The sequence below is a fragment of the Penaeus vannamei genome, chromosome 14 (assembly GCF_042767895.1).
Source record: "Penaeus vannamei isolate JL-2024 chromosome 14, ASM4276789v1, whole genome shotgun sequence".
NCBI classification, from domain to species: Eukaryota; Metazoa; Arthropoda; class Malacostraca; order Decapoda; family Penaeidae; genus Penaeus; species Penaeus vannamei.
This window is the reverse complement of record NC_091562.1, coordinates 5081286-5108785: the sequence shown is the minus strand read 5'-3', so window position 1 is coordinate 5108785 and position 27500 is coordinate 5081286. Positions and strand designations below refer to the sequence as shown.

Here is a 27500-nt window from a genome sequence, read left to right as displayed (position 1 = left end):
TACAGTTACAGTGCGTAGGGTCAGATTCTGGCGATTATAGTGTTTAGTATTCCCTGCCTTACTTCCATTGCACTGCATAAAACAATGCCAAATAAATACATTAAGCCAATAATGTAATAAAATTCAGCAATATAAAATGCACCCACACCTCTTTATAGAAAATGCATTCATGCAGATGGTTTCAGCAATTTTGTTCAATTTATTTGAACACAGGAAAATATTTTGATGCTTTAAATGATTTTAATTTACATCAAACTATCTGTAGCCATAAAAAAATACAGCTTACGAAAAAAAATCTGTAGTACCGTTACCACCAGTCGGTCATCAGACGAATTTCTGTAGAATTCTAGCTCTGTTTGTGGGTCGATAAAACGCTTTCAAAAAAGGATTTTCCCCCGACATGTTCTAGTAAAATCTGTGATCGTACAAATGATACACCCCACGGCAGTCGAAGGAAAATAATTGCAAGCATTTTCGCGGCCCCTTGTTTCTCTTACTGTTTCTAGTGAAGAGTACAACGAAATTACTAGTTCCACTTGCCGTCCGAATGAGGGAATGAAAGTCAGATAGAATCAGTGGCGGCGGAGGCATTTGTTGTTGACGGGGTTACCCTTTGTGAAAAAGAAAAGTGCGTGCTTTATATCCAGCCTATCTTGCGACATAATAAACTTTGCCACCGCCTTCCTGTTATAATACCTTAACAAATATTGTATCGCCATATTGCAATTATTACTAAATGGCTGATGTGCTTGACATCAAGTCATACAAAACTATATGTAGGTGTTGTAGAGAAAAGGCTATAGAGGGGGATTTAGTTAATTGTTAAATGTTGCACGTTAAAAGTCGTACGGCAGCTTAAGATAGTGTGGTATTGAAAGTGTTGGATCGGAGTGTGGGTAGAGAGAGCGAGTAAATGGGGTAAGAGAGATTTTAGGAGAAATGTCTGGAGGGAGAGGATCTAGGTAAGATCATGTGACAAAAGGGAGTCACATTTGTATCCCTGAAGGAGCCGAAGGGATAACAGAAAAGGAAGGGGGTGATGCAGATGAAGCAAGAGGGATGGGATGTGTCTCTGATTTATTACTAATCATTTATTTTCTCTATTAGGTGGCCCTGCTACAGCAGCTGCCGGTACGGGATGGCAGGCTTGGAACTGGCAGTCGTAAACATTTACACCGAGCCTCCCATGGTTTTGACGAGTCGATGTCGGACATATGTGACGATGTCAAAATTACTGAAGACTCTACAGAAAGTGACGTTTCTTCACTTTTTGTCTCAACTCTGATAGAGCAGATATGTGAGGAAACCAATAGGTATTTCACACAGATATTTCCTGGAAAATTCTGTTGTCCCACCCATGTCAAGGCTCCACAGATGGCAACCGGTTGATGTCAAGGAAATTACATAAATACCCCAATATATAGCAAGGTCATGTCATGTTACAGGTTCCAGTTGATTGAGATTTTTGCATTTAGTTGACAATAGTGTTCAGAACGATGGATACAAAATAAGAAAATTCAGGCCAGTGTCACAATACCTGAAAGATAAATTCAAAAGTACGGTCTACCTATACAAAAGCTTGGTGATCGATGAAAGTTTGATGTTGTGGAATGGAAGGCTAAGTTTCAAACAATATATCCCTTCGAAAAGGTATAGATTTGGTGTAAAGGTTTTTCTTATATGCGACTGGAAACCTGGTTACATAATTGACATGATAATGTATACAGGCAGGGACACACAAATCAATTTAGACGCTGGCCTCGGCATATCTGGGTCTGTGGTGAAGACTGCTACAAGACTACGAGGGACGTGGGGGCACACTGTATGTCGACAATTGGTATAGTAGTCTTCTGCTCTTCAAATACCTCCATACCTCCATGAAAAAAGACTGGAACTTGTGGAACTGCAAGAACTTTGCGGAAGCATTTACCGAAGTTTCCAAAAGTAAAGAAAGGTGATAGAAAAAAATTCCATGCAAACAATGTCATGACCATGAAGGTCACGACCGAAGAGAGGTTACTTTGTTGTCGACGGTCCATTTTGACAGCTTTGTCGAGACAGGAAAATAATTCAGGTGGTTGTATGGAGATTAAACCAAAACATTGAGTGCCAGGTGTTACCTGCTCTTGTTTGTCAGATTGGTGCCTGAACTAAGTGAAACGACGCTGCCGAGCGTACGACTAACTTCAACTGTTCTTTTTTATAACTAATAATGTAAAGTGTACTTATCATACCGTAAGGCAATAATTGTATACACCTATGCTACAAAAAGAAATATCAAACTGCAGTAATTGTTATTCAGAAAATGCATATTACACAGGATGCAAATGATTTCAGCGCGTATCAGTGAAAGAGGTAACGGTTATAACATACATGTGCTAGACATCAGAGGTCATACAGCACTATGGTAAAGTATGGCGAATAGGATAAAAATGAGTATAGAAGTAAAAACGGTAAAGAAGGGAGAGCGGGTGGTGTAAGACATGGATTTGTAAAAGGGAAAGGGGTTACGGGTATAGGGCGATTAGATCAAATGGATAGTATCTGTTTAAGGAAGAGGAGGACTCCTTCACGTATGAGGAAAACTGCAAAAGAGCTTTGTGAAACAAAGATTAATATGGGTAGAAATTGTAGCTGGAGAAGTAGAGTAATGAATTGAGAGAACCGGGGAAGGTGAAGTATCAGGATCAAGAGGGGTGGATCCGAAGGAAGACAGTGTTGCGACATAAGGGAGTTACATGAGCATTCACGGAAGGACATTGGGGAAAGAGAATGGTGCCCATGGAGGAGAGGTTGGGGTGTGCTGGGAAACACTGGGAGGAAGAAGGGTAAGGGGAACTTGAGGATGGATATCAGCAAGTACTTTGAATGTAGTGGGAATAGGAACTGAGGGATTGGAGGGTGGATGAGGGAGCAGAGCGTTCTTCTGGGTCATGTTTTGGGTAGGTTACCGAGAGCGACGTGCGGATATAGAGGGAATTGGACACCGTTATCTTTTAACGTGTAAAAAATAAAGTAAGGAAAAGCATAGTTTAAGCTGCAGCGGCCTCATATTTACCAGTAAAAGAAGAAAATGTCCGCTGCATTGCATCACTCAGTCTACAATACCCTCACACTGCCAAGAGTTCTTAAAGAAGTGCTAATAAAGGGAATAAATAGAAGGTAAGATAGGTGTGAAGTTGGATTCTGGGTTCGCATTACACCTTAGTTCTAGTTTCTGGAGAGGAGCTGGAAGGGAGGAAGGGGTGGAGGAGGGACATACGAAGATTATTTTAGGCTGATAATATAGCGACATGGTGAGGCTTGAGGGTAAAGCACTATAAAATAGTGTGGCAAAGAGGTTAAAAACTAGTTACTGGTTGACAAAAAGTAAGATGTCAAAGGTTGCAGAGCGCTGTAGGTTAGTATGATAGTGAAAAGGGTAAAGGAAGAGCAAATAAAATACGAAGGTCGTTCAGGACAGCCTTTCATCCTTTCAGCATGGCTCTCACACTAGGAAGTGAAAAGAAGGAAAAGGGGGAGAAGACAAGACCAAGCAAAATTAGTTGAGGCGAGGGCTGAGGTCGTAAGTAGGGGGTGATCCCTTACGCTGGGTTTCAGTCTCCATCTCCTAAGCTCCGACCTCTTCCTCCACAAAAACAACAAAGGGATTGGAAGGAGAAGAATTAGTACTGTCATGGACAAAGGTCAACGTTGGGTCTAATATCGGGAGAATTTAAATATCGGGTTAGGTGATAAATGCACCTAGTATGGGCGCAATATCTTTAGTACTGGCCATGGTAATGGGTGGTAATAGCTAGAAAACTAAATATCGTGACCCCCCCTGTTCGTTCATGCTTGGCACACAACCTTTCAGCCTTTCTACACGGCTCTCACCTTAGGGAATGGAGAGTAGAAGGGTTGATGGAGAGAAGGAAGTGGAGGGGGGGGGGCATGCAAAATTGGTCAAGTTGAGGGCACTGGGCCTCAGTCCATCTCAAGCCCACCATGACAACGAGCAAGGGTAAGGGTTTAAGATTTTGGAAATGACACTGCAGATACAGGTGGATTACAGATGTCTGATATGGAACTTACAATATTGTAATTTTACTTTACCCATTTCACTCCAAATTCTATAGTAGTCCAAATAGTTCTCCTGATTAAAGGTGAGAATGTGTTTGATGGCTTTTTGAATGCAACATGTCCAAACAGCTGATGTTGCACATCAGATAATTTTCAGTACATTTTGGTACTGTCCAAAAAGTTTGACAAGTAATTGCAATTTGCCAATGATACACTGAATATTGGTAAGCGATATTTGACATTTTATCAATTATGTTAAAAAAACAGAGTCCACTTATTCCATTAATTTTCATGTACCCAGAATTCCTAACTGTTCACAACACAATCACATAAGCCTTAGGGCTTGAGTATGCAGTATATAGGCTTAAAAAATAGTAGTCACCATTATTCTAATCTTAAGAAAAATAAAAATAAAAAGGGAGGGGGGAATTAAAATCAAAATGTCCTTGTAACCACTTTATAATCATTTATATGATACCGATTTTGTTAGCAACATCGAGGGCATCGTAATCTGGGGCAAGTTTTACATATGCCTTCTTCAAGCCATCAGGTCTGTGGAGTGTGTTCACCCGGACTGCATCAATCTCGTACAGCTGAAATGGAATTAAGTGTGTTTTAGATACACAACTATACTCCACATGACTTAGATGTAAAAAATCATGTAAGAAATATAAAGATTCACTATGTATTTATTCCATAACTGCAATAGGTAAAACCAGTAACTTTTAAGATAGCAAATATGAAATAGTTATTTGTTCATTACCACCCCAAGTATCGATGTTTAAATCTTAATTCTATTTTTTTTTTTCACAACTAAAAACTGCAAAACCATCTGTACATTCACTACAGCAAATCAAATATTTCTGCACAAATACCATATCATTCACTTAAATCCTAAAATTGGTTTTCACCTTTGTAAAGAATCATGAAAAAGACACTTCAAAAGACTTCAAATATAACCCTTTGTAAACACTTTAGGGAAGTTTGACAATAGACATGAGCAATTCCAACTTGTATGTTTAATAATAAATTGAAAAATAAGAAACCTATACCAAATAATCCATTTAACCAACTCTGGACACGAGACATGCAGCTTGTTTGCTCTTTCTTTCTTGCTTGAAGTCTACATGAAACAACACTCATTTAACTGTGCATGCTGATATGATAGGAAGTACTTGTGTAAAAAGGCATTGTAGACTGTACATGTAAAATTGGTTGTGAGAGCATGTTTGTATTAAATCTTACTATTTAGCAAACCAGGAAATAAATGCAAATTTACTTTATAAATGATTAGATGTAACCTTGAATTACAATAATGTCAATTACCTAAAACAGTTTCATTCCACACCCATCTTCAAGCTACTTAAATATGCTAAAGTCTCATCCATGCCCTCTTCAAACTATCAAAAATTCTCATGGTCCTCCTTACCTTCTTAACAGCAGCCTTGATGTGGTTCTTATTGGCCATGCGGTGCACAATGAAGACCAAGGTGTTGTTATCCTCAATCAGCTTCATGGCTGATTCAGTGGTGAGAGGATACTGGATGATTTTGAAGCAATCCATTCTGCAGGGGAAAAATAAAATAAATCAAACCTGCCTTGACTGTAACAATGCTTTCCACGCCAATACGAATCAGGTTTCAGGTTATTACACTACTGAATTAACAGTAAGCTATGAAATGCCTCTTAATATTAATTTCACTATCAAGAATGTAATGTCCCAATATCTACAAATGAAACTATCAATTATAAGCTAGCAGTTACATACTTTGGCTTTTTGGGGGTTGACTTTCTGGGGTACTTAGGATTCCTTGGCAATTCAAGGGTCTTGGGCCTGCGGAAGCGGATGTTGGTTCTGATCTTCTTTACGCGGGTACCACGGGGCCCATTGACAACCTGTTAAGAGGATGAAAGTATATAATACAAATATTCACTGGTCAATTTGTTATATTCAATAACATTAAGAAAATTAGAACTTATTTACAACCTATATTTACAATCAATATTTAAGTAGTCAAACATTTTTCTCAACTTTTACTGGAATCAATTTACCTTGGTTGCCATCTTCTTAGCCTTCTTGACTGCTCCACCCTTGCCCTTCTTAGGGTCCTTGCCTCCTAGTCTCTTCACATTCTTGTTGGGGGCCTTGGCAACTCCCTTAATGGGTGCAGTCTTCTTAGCGGGGGCAGCTGCAACCTTCTGCTTCTTTGCTGGTGCTGGCTTCTTAGCGCCAGCAGCAGCCGCAGGCTTATCCTCTGAAAAAAATATTCATATTTTTATTTTCCTTTCAGCACTTAAAAATCTAAAAGTTAAACTAACATGAACCATAGCTGGAATCAAGCTGGAATATAAATTGAGATACTTCAGCAAATAAATTTCCTAGAATATTACTGATTAACTTTGAAAGCATTTTTCAGATTGACTTATGGTATTAAACTATTAGGCCCTTGTTTATGGTCAAGAATAAGGCAAATCTACATTCTATAAAGCAAATTATAAATCTCCAGAACTTTAAAAAATATTGGCTTCACAGTTAGTTTCCAGAGTTTACATTGGGTTTCAGCAATTGTGAGTGATCCTTATTCATAATTCAACTTACTATAATTATATAAAAAAAGTATGAATGAGACTAGATATCTTCACAAAAGATGTATTTGACCGGTTTCAATTACGTCATCAGAAATACATGTATTTCTGATGAAGACGCAATCGAAACCGGTCAAATACATCTTTTGTGAAGATATCCAGTCTCATTCATACCTTTTCTACATATGTCAACATGGATAGGGTTCATCTTACTATAATTACTTTCCCAAGAAGCAACAGGTCCAGGTAAACCAAGGTCCAAAAAAAATAGACGCAAGTTACTTTGGCCTGACCTCACAAAATTATCTCATTCCATAGCCATAGCCCCCAAAATAATCTACACAGACACACTAACTCACCATACTTGATAGAATCTACCAATTTTCAAATTGTGGAGATGATCTAATGTACCATTTTGACCATATAATGCCTTTTTAAAAAAATCTACAAGATCTTAGTAATATGTGCTACCTGCTTAAATGTTCTCATTTCTGCATCTACCAAATATCTTGACAAGACTTGATATTTCAAAGGGTGTTTTCTAGACCCAATCCAAAGCGTCTCCCAAAGACAGGCTTGCTATGCTTCCCACCTACACTGTATTACACTCCCATCAAACTCATTCATAGATAAAGTAATCTTTACCATGCCTGTATGCACGCACAAAGCTTGGGCAAATCATCAATACATTCTTGTAGAGGGTTAAACATTGCAGCTGTCAGTATAAAATAATAATGTCCACTTAATGCTCCTGAGTTTTAACTATTTTGCTTTGTATAATGAAATGAAGTTTGTTGAAGGGTGTTTGGAAAGTTAGATTGTAGAATAAATTTCTTATCACAATAGACAAACTCCCGTCTTCAAGACCACAAAAAATTCAGTTAATGTATGCAAAAGGATTGTATGGCGAAATGGCACTTGGAAAGAGGCGCTCAGGGCTCTGGCTAGGAAAATATCTACTCTGGGGGGTGAAGCCACCAAGATGAAATGATTTTTGGTTAATGCGGCAATTTTGGAGGTAACTTTTTTAACAGTTCATTAATTTGACTTTCTAACTGGTGTAGTCTTACCAAATTATACCAGATTCCTCCTGGATTTAAATTTGAAGTATAAATTTGCAACACACTGCACCTGTCAGACTAAAACCCCTACTTTAATAAATTTTCATTCATCCATGTACCCCTGCTTTATTAGCTCTTCCTGCCAACTTTGAGAAATAGACATTAGGAACTAATTGTGTGCTAGAGTTGTGGAATTAGTTTCCGAGTGGTGATATGCACCAGATATTTATTTTTTGTGGTAAATATGAGAACTTAGCAGCTGTACCTATGTTCTATATGACTTTCTTATGCTTTACAAGATGGCAGTGTCCATTTCCACCTATCTCTGTGCATCAGCCTCGAACAGCAACATCAAAAATAAAGGAAAAATTAAAGGAGATTGCTAATAAAAGCCTAACTACTTTGTGCTTCCCTCTTCTTGGGGCCCCAGTGTAGTATTCTAATACTCAAACAGCCATTAATTCTTGCAATACTCATATCTTCTTTCAATTATCAAAGCTGTGATATGCATAAATCTTATTTTCCATCCCAAATGTGAAAAAATTGGCAATTACAAAAAGTGACCCTTCTCCATGATTGATCCCATTCCTCCAACTATTTCTGGGAAATCCACAAACAGCTGTATAAATCATAAAGCTAACCAAAAGGCTTTGCCCCAAACTCCCATACAACTGCCATACATCCTTATCAGGGACTCCCCCCTTGGACCCCACTGACCTCTGTGGACTTCCTCTGCGTGCAACATTTGCCATGACATTTTTGCCAAGAGAGGTTTCATGTATTAGTGAATATAGTTTCTCTTTATAACAATGCCATTAGTTTCCAGAAAATGTATACCAAAGTATTACGTGTTGCACAACTTCAATATCAACTTGCAAAAGAAACACCAAATAAGAAAAGTATTTTTGGTCATTCTGTCCATTATTGGCAAATTTTACTTTGTAATCCATGCCCTTTGAAAAAACCAAACCCGAGACAAAGTTTGGATGTTGAATAAATCTGTAATTCTTTACTGTACAGGCACACTCATGCAAGACAGTACCGAACTCCACGCCACAAAATTTATTACACAATTTCAGTTGCTGTGATTGAGCATGCTCTTCAGGCACTGCCTAAGGAGACAGTCAATGGGAGACAGTTCCTAACACCAACTGGGAAACAGTTTTCACTTCATATGCATGGCAAGACAGCTGAAACTTTGAGAGAACTAAGTGGACTTTGGATGTGAGCACTTTCCTGGCCTTACTGGTAATAATTTTGTAGGTGTGCGGTAAATCGCACTCATTGGGCATCCCAGGCTTGAAATGGAGTGCAGTTGAAAAGCTTGTAATATCACTTGTATTAATCAAAAAGAACTGCCTGGACTTGCTTTGTAGAAAAAGAAACCAATTAATCTGGAAGCCATATTGGAAGGTTTGTTTACAAAGTCACCACTTTGGTATTGTGCCCTTCAATTGTTCAAGGACGATCAGCAAAAGCCCCAATTGTTCGTGGCTTGACAAATAAACCCCGGAAACCACTGGACTCGTCACCAAAACCTAAGCTACCAACATACATGACACCCTAGGCCTACATCAGTGTCAGACCTCAACAGCGAACACCAAGATTCGTTCCTCGTAATCCCTTTGCACTACCCCATCCTTTGAATCCCAAAACGTATGAAATGTATAGAAAACATCCTGTACAGCAGTATAAAACGGTACCAAAACTGTCCCAAGCCCTAGATAAAACTAAACAAATCTTCACTCCCCGAACGCACACATGGTCCCTTTTCGTCACACCGCTGGGCTCTACGTGGAACTTCTTAGATATTAACTAACATACAAAGATCATTTTAATATGCACACATTAAATGTATTTTTCTCCATTTTTTGCCGTAGACTAGCAACTCTGCCCAGCGTGCCCTAAAGCCGACAAACTTTTAGTTCTAAAGTGCTACGATTTTCGTGATTAAGAAATGACACCGTCTAATGAAAAACTGCCATGCATGCGGTAATTAATCGTACAATGAAAAGCCTTCCAATAAAGACTGCAAATGACATTAGCACATCACACTGTCTCAAACACAAACACCAACAACACGTGGAGCTTCAATTCTCCCGAGTCCTAATTATCACTTATTTCTGCGAATTTCCACTATATTCACATACACCGGCGCACTATATCCCTTGCAAAAACCCTCTCCTCTTGCTCACCACTGCCATTCTGGGGATAAAACCTCTTAAAAATCGTTAATTTCAGCAAAAATATGCCGAGAACTCACTTTTAGGTGGCATGGTTGAGGCTGATGCACTGGAAAGACCTGAAGAAACAAGCGTCTGCGCATGCGTCGACTAAGATGGCGGCGAAACAAAAGAGGGTCGGTATGCGCAAGATAAAATTCTCCTTCTTATTGGGTTTTATTCATGATAAATTGTGATTTTTTTTATTTTGTTGGCTCGTTTAATTATTTCCAGGTTTGTAGTAATCTGTAGATTTATATAGAGAGTATTGCTAAATTCGCTATTAGGGAAGATAGATATTATGGTGTCTATCGCCTATTTTTTCTCTCTTTTCGCCTTTACAACCTGTCATTTTTATTATTACTATATAAGCAGTGAAGTAAGAGTATTCTGTAACTACTACACTTGGTTAAAAAGAATGGGGCAACCTGCAAACCCGTATATTTATTTTTTACTCTTGTTTCCCTCCACGGAAATAATTAAAGGTTAGATTTAATTTGCTATAAAGTAAAAGAAACAAATAATTTAAGAAATCCTTTAGAAAATAAAACGAATAAAATCAAGCACATGAATAAGAAAAAAAACTTTACGATCCAACAAAACACGGAATTAATTAATATATAATAAGATGCCCTCTAAATAACAGCGATAAATAATCACACTTAGGAAAAGATAAAAAAAAATTGACAGCTTTCAGAAGTAAGATGAAAAAATACCCATGAAAATAACATATCGTCATTGTTTAGGGAATCAGCTGATGCAGGAAAGCCTCACGACGACGCAGGATGCACATAATAGTGTTCTAATCCTCTCACTTCCGCCCCTTTCGTGAGATCCTGACACTACAAACCAAGCTCAAAATGGGTAACATGTCTTTGTGAATTTACGGAGTTTAAAGGGATGTCAAGTTAGATGTTGTGAGGGATGTGTGTCAAATTTGCAGAGGTTTTTTAATGCGTGTCTTTGTTAACGCAGTTGACATCATCAATGCAGTACGTGCATTTCTTCTTCTTGTCATACTGGATTTTACTGGATTCTTCGTTTGGAAAGTTATCGTCTAAAGATGTGTGAGAAAATGTTATTGGTGATATATATATAGATGTATTTAGATATACAAGAGTGAGATGTGACTAGAGAAATAATTGTAAGAAAGAGGAAAAGATTATAATTTCTAAAGAATAGAAGTTTCGAAATCAAGGATTTCGTCGTTGCATTTCTTGTGGCGTCTTAAAAATATTCCTGTGATTTTATTATTATTATTACTTATTAGCATAGACATGTGTGAGTAATGGTATCTTGTATGTGGTTCTACAACACTAGTCTTGGTTATAATATCATATGTAGTTTCAAATTTACTCCTCTGCATTTATATTTTGTAATTTACTATTTTCCTTGAATTAATACCCAGGATTATACTTGCTTATTTTTTTATTTTTGACTTCATGTTTATAGTTTCTAGAGTTTTAATTATTTTGTTGATCCAGTGTTATCTGTTGTGCTTAGTTGCTGCTTCTCTATATTATATCGGTGGATCCAGAAGCTTTACTGCCATCACGTGGCCTTAAGTATGGGCAATAATTACTTTAGTGGCCATTCTTACAGTTGTTGGCTTGTAGGCTGGGCACACAAACACTTGTATGCATTGATAGGACACTATGCCTCCCCTTTGTAATGTTATTAGTTTTTTTACCATTTTCCAGTACTTATATTTGTCATTTGATTTGCTTTATCCAGATGTTAATATTATCTTTGCACAGACTCCATGTTGTCTCCTCTAGTTAGTCTGTAACTTGGTGCAGTAATAATAACAATAACGCTTTATTTTTGTTATTTAATATTTTTTACAATATTAGATTTTCCGTAATACAACTTGTGCTGATGGTCATGCTGGACAGGAATAGGATCCTGAGCATGCAAAAGGTGTCCTTCCTGGAACTGTTGCTCCTCCAGTGCTGGTTCAGATGGTACATTCCATATTTGTTTAATGATCGAAATAATGTAGAAACCACTCCCAAGTCAAATAGCCCTCCAAGAACTTTGGACACCCGGGGCGAGTCATTCCCATCACGCAAGCCAAAATTTTCACAGCAGTATGTTTATGGCAACCCGGCAAACAGCCAAATTTTCCCATAATGACATGTTCAAGTCCTCCTGCCCCCCCCCCCTCACACACACACACACACACACACTCAGCCAAATTTTTTTTTATGATGTAATAGTTGCATCATGTCTGTATATGAGCTTTATAGATATTGATTTTAAAGGTATATAGCCATTTTTCTAATTTTCTCCAGATTAGTGGAACTTGATTTCTAACTTCTAAATTTTTTGATAAATTGGAGGAATTTTCAAATGGTTATATGTATTGTGATTAAGATTGGTACCTTTTCTGTTTTAATGCATTGACAGTTGTTATATTTGTTGAAGTTTTTTATATATTTCCATTTTGATTATTGGTGGATTTGATGCTTTTCTTTTGTATTAAGTTTGGAATCTAAAACCTCGTAAGTAAATTACAAAAAGTAAATTTTGTTGTGTGATCAAAAGGATTAAATAGATAACTAATTTACAGATCCCTTGTAATATATTGTGTATTATTATATATATTGTAGATAATTACATACATATTATATAATATGTATATGTCTATTGATATGCGTAATAGTATAAAATAGATAATATATAATGATGTATAATATCATAGAATATTCTATGATATTATATATGTTTTAAGATGGTTAATGTTGATGTTTTTACTTTGTTTAATTTGACATTGTTTACTTTGACATTCTTAAAGCAGTTTGTATGTGGATGCTTTTTGTTATTCACTTTAAATAATTTGCTGTTGAATGTTCACTTAACATTGTGATTTTCAGGTTGTTGTTGTGGATGTAAGCTCTGTTGCTGTGTGCTTCTTGTGGCTGCCGTGTTTATTGCAGCTAGCTTAGGTCTCTTTAGTGCCTTCTTCCCATATCCAAGCCATGCCTCATGCCGTGTTAACTGGTAAGATTTTGAACTTCTATGATGTTTTTTTTTATAGGTTGCTGAGTTTATTTTGTAATACTTGTTGCATTGTGCATGTTTTTTTTAATGCTGAGAGTAAACTCAAGCAAAGCTTTGAAGGATTTTTTTTATTATTATTATTATTAAACAAACTATTTCTTTGTTGTCATCCTTTACCGTCTTCCTCCCCCTCACCCTCTCCCTCACCTCTTCCCTCACTTTGCCTCTTCCTGCCCTTCCTTCCTTCCTTCATGCAGCTATTATTTGGAGTTACAGATTTCAGATTTTATTTTATTTATTTTGTATAATGATATGAAGAAAACAAAGTTTATGATTCTTACAATTATTAACAAGGATGAAATTTTAGGTGTGCAGCAATAATGCACAGAATCAAGTCTTGGTAATTCATATTATTTTTCAAGAATGATAAACTAAGTATATGAAGCTTGTTTTTTTTTTTTTTTTTTCTTGTAGGGTATTTGGCAAGTCCTGCACAACAGTGAAAACCAAGCTTATTGAACAGATGAAGGCCTGGGAGCATGATGACTGCTCTACAAAACAACAGTGCGGCTATGAGGTATTGTAAAAAAAAAAAAAAGAGTTGAATTAATGTCTAAAGGACTTTTTCCCTATTGAATGCTAAATCTGTTGGATTTGGGTGCCTGGCAGCCCATGTGTAGTATATCTCCCTGATGTGTGGCTTTTAGGCCTGACTTACAGGAACATGTGTGTTATGATCATTCCTTGCCTTCTCTATGTAACACTTTTTTTTTTTTTTTTCCAGAAGCACTGTTTTTTCATTTTCCAAAGTTTGTATTTGTCATTTGTTATGTTGAGTAAAGATAATAGACTGTTTTCCTTGATCAGACTCCATTTTGTGCTTAAACAGATCCTTCCAGCTAATTAGCAAGAAAGGTCTTTCTTATCAACAGTTGGTGTGGATTATATGCTGTATGGCATGTGATCCTGGGCATACTTCAAGGATTGCAATATTTAATTTCCCATGCATCTCCACAGTACCTGGGTGAAGATGGAAACGTTATCCGAGGCTTGCACAGAACTCCTTTGTTAAAGTTTGAGGATAAGCTGAACTTCACCATGAATGCCAACGGTGGAAACTGCCATGTAACGGTAGGTGTCTTTTGCCTGTTGCTCTACTGGTGCTTATTTGATTTTGAACACCAGAAAATGAGATGTCACTTGTGAAACTGGATTATGAATTATATAGTAGATGGGTTGTTAGATAAATGACAAACTTAAAGTATATCACTTTCTCCTTGAGACTGACTTTACTACTAAATGGACAGTATGATAGATTTTAAGGAGGGTCATAAAAGCATCTTGTTTTTTATTTCCCTCAGTATAGTAGACTAAAGCATTGAACAGATAAAAAAGTAAATGGATTTTGTTATATATTTATTCCTTTTTCTTTAGCACAATTTGCTAATGACAGGGTAATTTTTCTTTTTTCATAGGCGGTGAGCGTGTCTGGATTGTCCTATGCTGTGATAGATTTTGGCACAAACTACTGTAACTTGCGCAACTTAGTGATTGGCTCAGGACTGGATGAGAATGATAGGTATTATAAGGAGAATTCAACCAACAGCGTTTGTACAATGTACTCAATTGCTCACTGTAATCTCTATACTTAGAGGGTAGATAGCAAAAGAAGAGTGGTGGGTAAACGTACATACTTTTCTCTGGAAGTCTGCACTCGTTTTCAAATGCCTCAGGTCAAATTACATTAAGAAAATGTTATATTTAAAAGTACTATAACTTTTTTTTTTTTTTTTTTTCTCCCCCCCTCCAAATACTTAAATCTATTATGAATGTGTGCTATGGAAGAGAACCATTTTAAACTTTGCAGCATGTCCGTATGCTATTTGGGAAAACTCCTTTGCACAATTTTAAAAAAAGGATAACACCTTCATATATAGAACTTTTCTTTAGGCCAAACATATACCCAAGAAATTATTATTGAAAGTATATTCACAAAATATTTACTTGCAAATTTGTATCATGACATGTTACTTGATATAATGTGATTTGATTATGGAAGCCTATGAAGCGTCATCTCACAACATTTACTTCTTTTACTCCAGTACCTGTATTACCTGAAAAGGTTCCAAAGAACAAAGAATTTTCAGTTGTTCTAAAATCCAGATGATTGAAGCAAGTCCTCCAAATAAGCTTCTGTAATTACAGTTAAGAATTTATTCACTTTGCATGAAACTGTTTGTTCGTCATTTTCCAACTTTTCTTTTCTTTATTCGTGTAGATTTTTGTTTTAAAAGAATGAAAAGAGGACTTCATGCTATCCATATCTCTGACAAATTCCAAGCCACCTCAAACAGGTAATGTTGCTGATTTCTATTTATATAAGATACCAGTAGATATAAACAGCAAATGTAGGTGCTTTTTAGAAGGGTATTTTAGCACCATGTATTTATTATCCATTTTCAAGTTCTGTCATATATGAGGCTGCTTTCACATTTATGATCAGCTGGGAGGCTGTATCTAACTCCACGTGTCCTTTGATCATAGTGTCATAGGCACTTTGTCACACATACTTGAAGTAATAGTTCCTAATTGTCTTATGGAAATTTATTACTCATAATGCAAGATGAAATAATAATGTGCTGTGCTCTTCATTTTTGCCAATTCCAAGGATTTTGGTACAATGCACAAGCTAATGTAGAAGTCAGCCATTCATTTTTTTTTTTTATTATTGAATTGTTCCAAACTATTCATGCTTCAGTGTTCTTTAGATGTCACAATATTTCTTACAGGCACAGAAGCACAGGCAATTTACAAATGTGCTCTTTCATACTTAGACTTGCATTTGTACTCTTAAAGCATTATATTGGACACAAGAATGTTTCAATATGATTGAGAGCATGCAGTGTATATGATGTTGATTCATTTTTTTTATGATCATATTCTTTCAGTTTGTGTTTGTGTGTGTGCATGTATGTATGTGTGCGTGTCTGCATGTGCGTGTGTGTATGCGTGTGCATGCGTTTGTGTGGGTTTGTGTGTTCATGTACTTGTTTGTGTGCGTTTGTGTGTGTGTGCATGTGTTTGTATGCACAAGTGCATGCATGTATGTATGTGTTTGCGTGTTCATGCATTGATAATGTTTGTGGGTTGAAATGTATGTATGCAAAAATGTGTATCTTGTACCATTCTGAGAAAAAGTGAATTACCATTCAATAGCATTGCATAATCTCATGGATGTGAATAAATAACTACGTCCAAAGAGACTTGGTGTCTTCCATCTATTATTATTATTACAACTGTGGAAATGCTCTAAACTTGGTCAACTGACCATGCTATAACCGAGAAGAGAAATAATGATGTATTTTTCACATTTTGGTGCCATTTGTATAGTTTTTAAGAAAATACAAAGAAAGATTTTTTTTTTTTAAGCTATAAAATTCTTTGTTTTGTAGCCAAGTGAAGGTGTAATTATTACTGTCAAATGAACTTCATAATTACCATTATTATTATTATTATTATCAATCTTATGCAGTGTAAGAAATATTTGTGCCAGATTTTGTATATATGTTGATGTTTGATATTTTCTAGCAAAGGACTCGGTATATTAAAGAAGAGGAATATAGATCTTTCTGTGTATTTAGTATGTGATGCTGAATATGGCATGGTAATCTCATGTTGTGAATCTGAGGATTTTATTAGTGTTTAACCATATTTAGTTAGAGCAGTGATATAAGTATATATTTTACTATGTTACAGAGATTTTATGCTGGTGATGGGAAAGTACTTTATAGTTTTAAAAAGCAAATTATAAATTGTAAGATTTATAAGTTGAATCTAAAATATGAAAACATAGTTGAACTAGATATGCTCTCCTGTTTTTTAATCTCGTGTTGTGGATTTTTTTTTTGATGTACAAATTCTGTTCTGTTCTCATTGCCTCCAGTGCTGTACCTCATTTCAGATCAGTATTTCTTGGTTTCAAATGCTCTTGTCACAATTAAGTATTTTTCATTCCTTTAAGCTTTAAAGATTTGGTTATTGACACTATTCAATAAACACACTGTTCTCGTTGACCTTTCCTCTGTTTTTGTTGATGTATTTGATATTCAGATATCTTTAACCACATTCAGTAGCAATAAAATTCTTCTGTCTGGTCACGTTACCAGACTCTGAAATTCTTTCATGATAGTTACGAGCAATTTTTTTCTTCAATTTTTTCTTCAATCCTGCTGTGCTTCAGACTGGCAGTGAATATTGCTCTGAGGAATATCTAATGTGCATGTGCAAGAATTAGCTGCATATTTCTATAGTATTTGTGATTTTATAAAACCCAGCCAGCTGAACAGTTTCTTCTCTTAATAGTACATATAGATACTTCCTTTCAAAATACAGCTTCCTTAACAAGTCTGCTAGATGTTGACATATGCTTGAACATTATACTAAATGCTAGATCCCTGAATCCTTATTGCAGTTCTAGTTTCAGTGAAGGTATTTGCTATATTTTGTGTATTACATTTAACTGTACCTATGTACTAACTGGATTTTTTTTTCTGTTCATGATTCTGTACTTGAGAAGGTATTCAAATATTTGAACATTAGATGTGTAAAAAGCGTCCATCGTGAATTAATTCTGTTTGTGCTTTTAAGTGTTTTTGTATTGTAATAATGACAAAGTATAGTGAAATGAAAAATAATTGAAATAAGAAATATAAAGTGTTAAGACTTTTGGAAGTTATTACAGGTGTTGTCAGTTGTTAAAATTTATACTGATGTAGAACTGGATATGAAAAGGTTATTTTTATAGAGACCATTTTTCACAACTTCATTCCATGCAACATCATTTAGCCTATGTACGGCATTCACTTCATGTAAGAAGAAAATAATAAGATAGTACATATGCAGTTTATACATATATATATATGAACTTTAGTAGAAGTTGTTATAAGAAAAAAAATATATACTCATTATGATCTGTTGCAGCTACATGAATATTGTAGGGTATATTTCTGTAATGCCCCCCAAAAAACCACGCATTTTATTATTCATATTCATTCCACACAGCCAAATGGTGTGACTACTTTTTGAGCAGAAGTTCACAATTTCACAGATCCATTACAAGACATCCAGTTATTTTTGTATTAATTTTGTAAGGGAATTTTGCTTGCATAACTTGTGTTCAGAGAAGATAATAACAGTTATCATGACTCGTACAGAAACGTGGTAATTTTTTGGAAAACATGCATATATATATATAGTATTTTATATCTGTATAATAAAATCATTTTAAAATTGATTTGTTTCTTTAACACCCTCACTTCATTTTTGTTACAGAAGGTATGGCATTTAGTCTTTTATTAAAAAAATATTTATTTTGCTTTGATTTTGATACTGCAGGGACAAAAGAAAAACTGTTTTCTTGAGTTATGAAATGTATCGACTCTTTGGTTTTATATATATAATTTTTTAAAACTATTTTTCACTGCTTCATACCTTGCATCATATAACCTATGCATGGCGTTATATATATATATTTTTTCCATATTACTTGTATAAGTGTTGGATTCAAATTCAAATACTGTTTTTGTTAGCCTTTTTAACCAAACAAAATTGACAAATAACCTTTTTTTTTACCAAATAACATTTAGATGCTAGTCTACAGTATGCAGACCACACCAATTTTTATTATTATTATTTGGTCACATATAGAATAAAAAAAGAAACTGGCAAACTCAGGTAACATTATGATGGCATTACCCAAGTATTTAAGTATGTAGGAGCCATTTCTTTGTAAATTTCATTTTCAATATCAGAATTGTTGGTATCCAGTGCACCCTGCCAAATAATGCTGCTCCATTTCCCGATACAATCTGTGTGCCCAAGTGGAAAAGTTATGTCTGTGGCGCTAGTTGATTAAGGGGAAAGTCTCAATGCCCCAAAGGAGAGTGGAAAATCATTATTGGCCATGGTTAGCCTTGAGTACATGGGGAAGAGAAATGGAGAGGGGTCCCCATGAGGGGTAAGGGCTCCCCTGAGGCTGTTCAGGACTGACCTAAAGCCAGTCTTTTCCTTTTAACCCCTAGTCGTCGGGTGGCATGTATGTACATGTAATGGCTGTTGTTGACCGAAACATGGATGGCATCGTATCATGCCCATTCCCATACCACTGGCTCATCAGACGGAGTTTGTTTTTCTCTGATAGTAGCAGCTTCATTTATATGGTGAAGATTTTAGGCAATGGTACCTATAATGAAGGTAAACCTTCAAAATATTAATATTTTTATAAATTATAGCAAAATAAAAGCTATTAGGTACTAAACGTTGCTCGCAAACTACCGATCGAGCCAGGTGCAAACAGGGGAAACTGCCGATGCGCACCAACAATCTCGTTCTTACGTCCACTTTGCAAACAATTTTACCCGTCGGCACTGGGTTAATACAGCTCTCACATTTTAAGAAAAGCGGTTAGAGAAGAGAAAGAAAAGGAAAGGAGGAAGAGAAAAGACCAAACACATGTCCTCATAAGTTCCCCTGGCCATTAATAGAAATAGAAAGTCAAAATGAATTAACTTGTGTATCAAAAATCATGGGAGCATTTTTGTTTTTATGATACCAACCATTGGTCTAATATTTTTTACCCGCAGCAACATGACACAAATACCTAAGAGTCAATTAATGGGAAACAATGCTGTATAATTTGCACTTTCCTTTTTGTCTCTTTCCACTTTCAGGAAATATAAACCAAGTGGTCAACTTTTATAATGTAATGGCTACAAAGTTGAGGCAGCATATTTAAAAAAAAAAACTAAAATGTATTAAGATTGAACCAATAGCTTATTCAATGAATAGTCTTTATAAGCAAAGTCCACAGATTCCTATACAAAGTAAAAGTCTATGCAACTATACATTGGATATCAAAGAAAAACTGATTCTTATTCATATTATATTTCAGAAGATATCAGACAAATATCGCACTTCATCACACTAGAAATAATATGTATCAGCAATATTTCTCAAATTACAAAAAAGGATCTTCCAACTCGGAACTATTCATTCGTAAAAACAGAGTGCTTTATATTGATTCCTTTTCCCCCAAATCCTGCTATGGAAACAGGAAGGAAAACAAATGGAGAATGTGAATTCTTGATGTCACTGTACCCCTAAAATCGCACAGTTGACCCCTTTTAGGCATTCCATTTATGCTGGTTCACCCTCTGCAACAATATGAGGCAGATCCTTGATTCCGTCCTTGGAGATAATTCTGACACGGAATTTGGGAAGGTTGACCAAGAACCTTCGCTTGATCTCTGAGGTGCATTTCTTGAGGAGTTCATAGGCCTGGTCTTGGTTTAAGTCTGAAAAGTGAGTTATGCATGATCATTCTTTTTTTTTCTGAATGGCATATCTATTACTTGAGAAGTTCCTGTTATATCTAAATCATCTGGGATAGTAATATATTTCCAAAGATATCTGAAGTTCACCCAGCAAGTTATACACCAGAAATTTTAATAAACTGATAAAAAGACCAAACCCCTTGCCCTAAAAAAAGTAACATCAACAAATACAGGCTATACATACAACTGCATTCCTTCTACTGCCGATTCCTTTAAGCATGTCTGTTCTAAGAGCATATCCTCTGGCAACTTACCAGGTCTGTATTCCTTGTCCATAATGGAGAGAGTGAACATGCCACCATATCCAAAGGCGTAATATTTGACTGGAACAGATGCTGCCAGGTAGTCCATGTAATGGAGTTCAGTTGTATTGGTATTTGTGTCATATCCACCCATCAACAGGTTTACAAAATAGGGTTCCTGAAAAATACAAATTGCTTTTGAAACAGGTTATCACATGCAGTTGGTAAAAATAAAACAGTGATATATATATATATATATATATATATATATATATATACATAGATAAATAGATACTTTATATTATACTGGTTTCTGAGTGCAATACTGCATACATCTCATTCAACATATGTATCATGAGATACCTTGTAAAAAAATAATTTTCAAAGACATCCCCACCCCCAAACAAGATATGTGATCTAATTCCTAAAATCAAAGCAGTGCAGTATATACAGAAAATTATTTATGACAAACTCCAATATGAAAAATTAAAGAAAATTCTTCTTAGGTTGTTGGATTGGGGAGCATTTACAATTAATACTGTAATGATAAAATAACTAAAGCAGTGTTGTCGCAAAGGAAGTTGATGTTCTTTTGGGTATATACTTGAACTTACACAATACTCCAAAACAAACTAATATGAACACACTCATAACAAGCAAACTACTCAACTTACAGTCAAAAAATGGAGAGTAAAAACAAAGAACTATTCAGCATTACATATGGACACTTAAGATAAAATACATGAAATACTAATCACTGTAAGGTCAAAGGAAAATTCTCTTGTGAAGGGTTTAAAGACCTTTATCTGTTCCTAATGAAAAAAGCCAGCAATACATACCCGAGAGCGCAGGTGTGTGGCAAGAGTGTGTCTTGTGAAGTGAACTGCTGCAGAGGGGGCCAATTCATAGCCGTTGCGCATCTTATACAACTGAATGTTCTTGGCAATGTACTCTGCAAACTGGGTTGTGTCTCCTGGCTCTCCAGACACTGCCATTACCAGGTTTGACGACATTTTGTACATCTTGTCGTCATCTGTTAGGTAACAAAAAAGTCTATTAACAAATCTCTATATATTACAATTTTTCTTTCTCCTAAATTTTCAATATACAAATACTGTAACTGAGATATCTATAGTATTTCCAATAAATTCCAAAGTAAAATGGCACACATATTTAAGGGTCATGAAAATGGTTTACTGAATGAGTCAGAATATACTGGTACTTATAACTTAGGCTGCATTTGGAACTGCTCTTCCAATCAAGCAAACTAGTCAGGAAATCATCAACTGAGACCTCCAGAGAGTAGATGGAGTCTAATGTTAGTTTACAAACAAAGATGCCAGATGTCACAATGTAACAACTTTTTTCATTAACTCTGTCCAAGAATCTGCTATAAGTCTGTATTACAGGAAATTTGAGGCTGTACATTGTAGTTTATATCTAATAATTCCACATCAACACATTATTATAAAATAAATTGACTATGGAATTCAACTTATTTCTGTACCAGCAGAGCACTGCAAGGGCTGAGGGCTCCAAACAGAAACAACTTGTCTATCTGTGGTAACAAGTCATCCATCAAAGCTGGACGGGCAGTCTGTATGCAGCATAATTCACATTTGGAAAAATAATTAACTACTTTCTGATATACAGAAAATTCTTTACAATATCAAATGCTTACCTCCTTTCTGTACCATGATGCTCTGAAGATGGCTCATGTCTGTGGCCATCAATACAAAGTCATTGAACTTTGCACCTGTGAAAATATGAAAATTATATTAAAATATGTTAACTCAAGTCCTGGGACACATGTGGTGAATGTTTGTTGTCTTTAGCCTAAGCACCAATATCACAGATACTGTTATGTAAATAAAAAGTGAAAAGAAGAACAGGAAAACAGAAATATATGAATAGCCTTTTCAATAAATTGCTGTTTTCTGGCATGAATAAGAAATTTAGCAAAAGGGCCTTCTGTATAATCACATGTTCTTTGTTCCTTCCTTTGTTGTTTTATATACAATTTGTTCAGTATAAATCCCTCACACATTATACACAGTATAAAAGCCCAAAGTTTATTCTTAAAGTCTGTGAACCAGTGTATCAAGCAATAACAACTTGAACTCCACCATATACATTCTGCCAAAATGGAGTCTGCAGACATCCCTGGCAAATAATCAACAAGTATGAATCAGCAAGCTTGATGAAGATTTGTATTACTTGACATGGTTCTGCTCTGGATACTATGGATTACTAGACATTGTTATTATTGCAAGAGTTATGGACTACCTATAGATAATATCAAATGATATTTAAGGGCAATGAAAAATGGCAAAAAAGCAAAAATTGCATATGCATAAAAAGAGATAAGAACATTGCAAAGGGGAGGGAAGAGGTTTTTACACTGCACATAATTGTTTGTGTGCACCCTGCCTACAAGCCACAAACCTGTGAGACTGGCCATTCAAGGAAGCCTAATGCCTGGATTTTGGGTCACATGAATGCAATGAAGCACCTGGACCCATGGGGTGAATGATAAAATAATAACAATGTCTGAAATAATAACAATCACCCTGCTGGGAGGCTAATTCTTAAAGTCCGCAACTGCACGTTACAAAATTTATTCAACAATCAAAGTTACTGTGACTGGGTCTCTAGCCCCTGACACCCCCAGGAAACATTGTCTTCACTCTGGTATGCACAGCAAGATAGAGCCTATGTCCACGCAGGAGCACTGAGTAGGCATTGGCTGTGAACTGTACTTGAAATCTTTTTCCTTAAAAAGACTGCATTACCAATCATGTCTACAGACTATATCTTATACCAACGACTAACTTTTTGTCTACAATTTGCCTTAGCTTGGTGCATCCATACCATAAAGATTTACCCTTGGCAGTCCTGAAATTATAAATGAGATACATACTGATTTCTCTTGCCTGGGAGGATTGTGAAGAGCAGGAAGAGTGGTAATCAATTGATGCAAATCAAATCTGAGTACTTACAAGTGATAAAAAAGGACAGCATCAAATACATTCTTTAGAACTAGCTAAAATGTAGCACAGTTGAACAATCAACTACATGGAAATGACAAATACTAACAAATGATGGTTGGGCCTGACCTCCAACCCCTCAAGTTATTGACATTTGCAACAGTTAAAATAAATCTATAATTCTTTAGCTATAACTGTGCTTAGAATTTTACACAAACATATGGCACAAATTAAACTTTGCCTATACTAGACAAAATGACAAAATTTAGGACACTCTTTATTTATGGCAATGCCTTTGGAAGTTACTAAATAATAAAGTTATGTATTACATCATACTTTGGTATACAGGCTATTTACATAAGGACTGCACTATGATAAAGCCCATAATCAACCCTCTCCTTGGGCAGTGCCCACAGGGTACACCCAGTTACAGTGATTGCTGAATAAAGTTTGTAATGTGGAGTTGGGGGACTTAGTCTCTGGTGAGTGCAACTGTACTGTAAAGATTAATCCTTGAAATATTCTGCGCAGGCAAAGAATAACATCAGGAGTGATGAAAATAGGTCGCGACAAAAGCTGTATGAAGAGTAAGTACACACCACTAAGATGGGGGTATGTGGGCAAAGCTTTCACATTATTTTTTTTTTTCCCCTTTTTTTTTAAGTTTCAAACATCCATCCAACCTTACTATCATCAATTATACACTGTAAAACATGCATGAATCTGGTGTTGTTTTCCACTTCATATGACATAAATAAGTTTTGGAACTCTTTCCGAAGTAACTGCACCCCTCTGAGATTTAAGTCCCTATTACTCCAGCCATTCCTGGGAAATCGACAAACATCACTCTATCAACCTAAAACCTTCCAAACACATGGGCTTACCCCTCAAACCCACATCCAACTGCCGTATTTCCCTATTGGGTGCTTGGCCCCAGATCCCTACTAAAAGTTATAGTCATTTGTACAAGAAATAATCTCCGGACATGGACTGTAATGCCACAAATAAAGGAAGATGATCACAGAAAGCACCATCCACACCCGAAGTCCACTCAGTGCTCCCGAGTTTCGGTTATATCTTGCTGTACATACTGAGGTGAAGCCAATGTTTTCCAGCGCAGAGCCCCTAATCAACCCTCCCCTTAAGCAGTGCCTGAAGTGCACACCCCACCAAGGCAACTAAATTATTAACAAAATTTTGTGACATGGAGTTGGGGACTTAGATTTTGGGAAATGCATCTGTACCATAAAGAATTACCCAAAATATTCCATGTTGCACAATTTTCTTACTATCAACCTGTGAAGTAAATATCATAGATGAAAAGTGACACAGCCATGAGGGGCTGCTGCCACTCAACCCCTGCCCAGGTAAACAAAGAATCCATAACAAATGTATGGCAGGATAGAGCATTGGATAGGTTCGGCACTCCCATGATGGTTGTATACTCTACCTTGCTGTGAATACATAGAGGCATTTTGTCTTCCATTGCAGGAGTTGAGCGCAGCAGCCCCCCAGGAGGGGGGTTGCATTAGACAAAATAGTGACTGAATCAGTGTATTTCAATCATGTTTTCCCATGCAATTTCCCTGGTACCTTTCATGCCCTCCCCTACAATTAGAACCAAGATTGTTGCTAATGGGGGTTTCCATGACATAACTTTGATTTATTTCAATAGCAGAGAGTAAAACGAATTCCCTGATGCCAAAATTGTTGCAATCGGCGAACAATTAAGATTACTTCAGCTTGAAAGAATTACGATATAAAACAACTACAGATTTGCGCATATAATATGGTAAATAATCATAACAAGAAATTATAACTGCATGATTAGATGGTTGTGTGAAATTTAAAATGGTTAATGTTATCGAGATAGACAGAACTCTACACTACCATCTAATAGAGCATAATAAATAGAGTTGAACAACACAAGTACAGCTGCTGCGGCCTCACATTTACTGCAAAATAACAAAACTATTTGAGTGAGTCCTCAACACCCTTACACAGCCACAGTGCTTAATGGCCATGCCAGGCTGTAGAGTATCTTCCTTGCATGGGGAATATTACATTTTTTCATGTGAGGAAAACATCATTCTGTCTACAATTGCACTGACAGATCTGTGGCTGGATGATGAAACAAGTGCGTGGAAACGTCAAAAGAATTTTATGTGCGGAAGATGATTTAAAAAAGAACTAAGCATGCAGGGAAAGTTATCCGAGAACTACATTTAAGTGGACAGAATTTTACCAAATAATTTTTGTGCGGGGAACGCGTGCTAATAAGGGGGAATACAGGGGGCTTGCTTCCTCCCCTGTCCAGGGAGTAAATCGAAGTTAGGAAAGATTAGGTTTGGGTTTTTGGGCTTGCAAGATACCCTGGTTTTGGGACTTCAACTCTGGAGAGTGCATCGCTCTTGGTGGTAAATACCTAAAAACTACCAAATATATATTTATATATTCAACACTATTACAAATAGTTCTGCACATCAGATTGCAACGATTTTGGCATCAATGGATTCCTCTCACTCTCTAGTATCCAAATACATAGGAAATATATAGCGTCAAACAGATTCTGTATCGAGTGCTCCTGCATGGCAGTCGTACGCTCTCTCCTGCAGTGAATATCTGGAGGATTTTTTACATTCCATTGTAGGATTTGGGGGGGCAGCAACTCCCCATGGGCAATCCCTGGGGGCAATACAGGGACTGATACTGTATATATCACTCATTCTTTACCCCGCAATTTCCTTAGTACCTTTCAAGCCTTCCACTGTTGATGGGGTCAAAATTAAAATTTGTCGCTAGTGGGTGGTCGGTCCCATGCAATAATTTCTACATATTTGATTACTAGAGAGTGAGAGGAATCCATCATCACCAAATTCACTGGGATTCATAATGAGGAACTATTGTGCAACTCTACCTTAAAAGAGTATCATGAACACAAGTTATCGAAGACAATAGGTAAACCTGTTCTCTTATTCAAAATAAGGAGTTGCAGAGAACCTCGGATATAATATTCACGTAAGATCCCTAAATGTAATGTCTAAAATAAGATATGTTCAATCAACAGGCTCAAATCAAGAGCAACAAAATGACATGACATTTCAGAAACCCACATACTACATAAACATAAAAATCCCTCCTCGGCCAGCCCTCAAATTACCAATCTTTACTCTTCAACGTAAAATAGAACCCCAGAACTCACCAATGAGGCACTGTAAAGTCATGGCGAGGACTTAAAATCAGAAAATAAGAGAGAAACGAGCGTAGTCCCGGTTTTCCGATCAGTGACTTGCACCAAACACATTCCACGTTCGAGTTTGAACCAAGACAATACTATGACTCATGTGTGTCATCATTTTTGCTGTTCGTAATTTAAGGTGATATTTATGAGTTTTGTAATATTAATATTGGTTTGAATAGGTTTTTGTAAATTATTATTGTATTTATGGAAAATATGCATTCGTAAATATTTTTATTCTCTTTATTTACATGTAGAAGTAAGTTCCTAGATTTTTTACCGTTATGTTTTAATGTATAATTTCTCCAATACTTATTAGTATTAAATAATCAGATATAGATTGAGTTCTAATCACGGAAAATGTAACAATATTCGAATTTTGAGATTATTTGACGTTCCCCGTGCGCATCGCGGTCATCACTTGTCATTCTTCGGGTGTCCAGAAGTCCGATCGGAAGGGACTCTATTTTTCTCGTTTTTTTCTCTCTAGTTCTAGGTAAGGCAATGGTTTAGTGTGCTTTCTGGGCATCTTTATCTCCAGGGCAAGGGAGAGAGGGTGGAAATAATGGCATGCCTAGCGAAGTAAGTACGTGAGACGAGGTTGAAGTACCGGCAGTGTCTCTCGGCTCCAACGTCTCCTGTCAAATCGTGCATACATTGTTAAAATCACAATACATTCAGAATAGACGGGGGAAACGTGCTTCGAGT

General features: G+C 36.3%; 4 protein-coding genes across 6 annotated transcripts in view; 2 read left to right on the top strand and 2 right to left on the bottom strand.

Moving 5' to 3' along the window:
- Window positions 1–4503: 4503 nt before the first annotated feature.
- Window positions 4504–10113, bottom strand: RpL23A (ribosomal protein L23A). Its single transcript, XM_027360421.2, has 5 exons — window positions 9973–10113; window positions 6115–6317; window positions 5831–5958; window positions 5492–5627; window positions 4504–4655 (listed from the first exon to the last, which is right to left on the bottom strand). The coding sequence occupies exons 1-5, from the start codon at window positions 9983–9985 to the stop codon at window positions 4530–4532; spliced, it is 606 nt and encodes a 201-aa protein (XP_027216222.1). The 5' UTR covers window positions 9986–10113; the 3' UTR covers window positions 4504–4529.
- Window positions 10114–10661: 548 nt separating this feature from the next.
- LOC113808917 (uncharacterized) lies at window positions 10662–18223 on the top strand. 3 transcript variants are annotated; one of them, XM_027360422.2, is made up of 5 exons: window positions 10662–10795; window positions 12808–12934; window positions 13409–13511; window positions 13952–14065; window positions 14410–18223. In XM_027360422.2, the coding sequence occupies exons 1-5, from the start codon at window positions 10792–10794 to the stop codon at window positions 14584–14586; spliced, it is 525 nt and encodes a 174-aa protein (XP_027216223.1). In that variant the 5' UTR covers window positions 10662–10791; the 3' UTR covers window positions 14587–18223. The 3 variants fall into 3 exon arrangements, with proteins under 3 accessions (XP_027216223.1, XP_027216224.1, XP_027216225.1); XM_027360423.2 differs by lacking the exon at window positions 10662–10795 and adding an exon at window positions 10923–10998; XM_027360424.2 differs by lacking the exon at window positions 10662–10795 and adding an exon at window positions 11192–11212.
- Window positions 18224–19860: 1637 nt separating this feature from the next.
- Window positions 19861–26880, bottom strand: LOC113808915 (proteasome subunit beta type-2). The gene is made up of 5 exons (XM_027360420.2): window positions 26757–26880; window positions 22249–22323; window positions 21407–21600; window positions 20580–20745; window positions 19861–20286 (listed from the first exon to the last, which is right to left on the bottom strand). The coding sequence occupies exons 1-5, from the start codon at window positions 26776–26778 to the stop codon at window positions 20129–20131; spliced, it is 615 nt and encodes a 204-aa protein (XP_027216221.1). The 5' UTR covers window positions 26779–26880; the 3' UTR covers window positions 19861–20128.
- A 286-nt stretch (window positions 26881–27166) lies between these two features.
- The window catches only part of Eb1 (microtubule-associated protein RP/EB family member 1), a gene marked incomplete in the record, with an annotated part of 24556 nt that continues 24222 nt past the window's right edge, over window positions 27167–27500 (top strand). Inside the window, 1 exon segment of the mRNA XM_070129641.1 lies at window positions 27167–27288.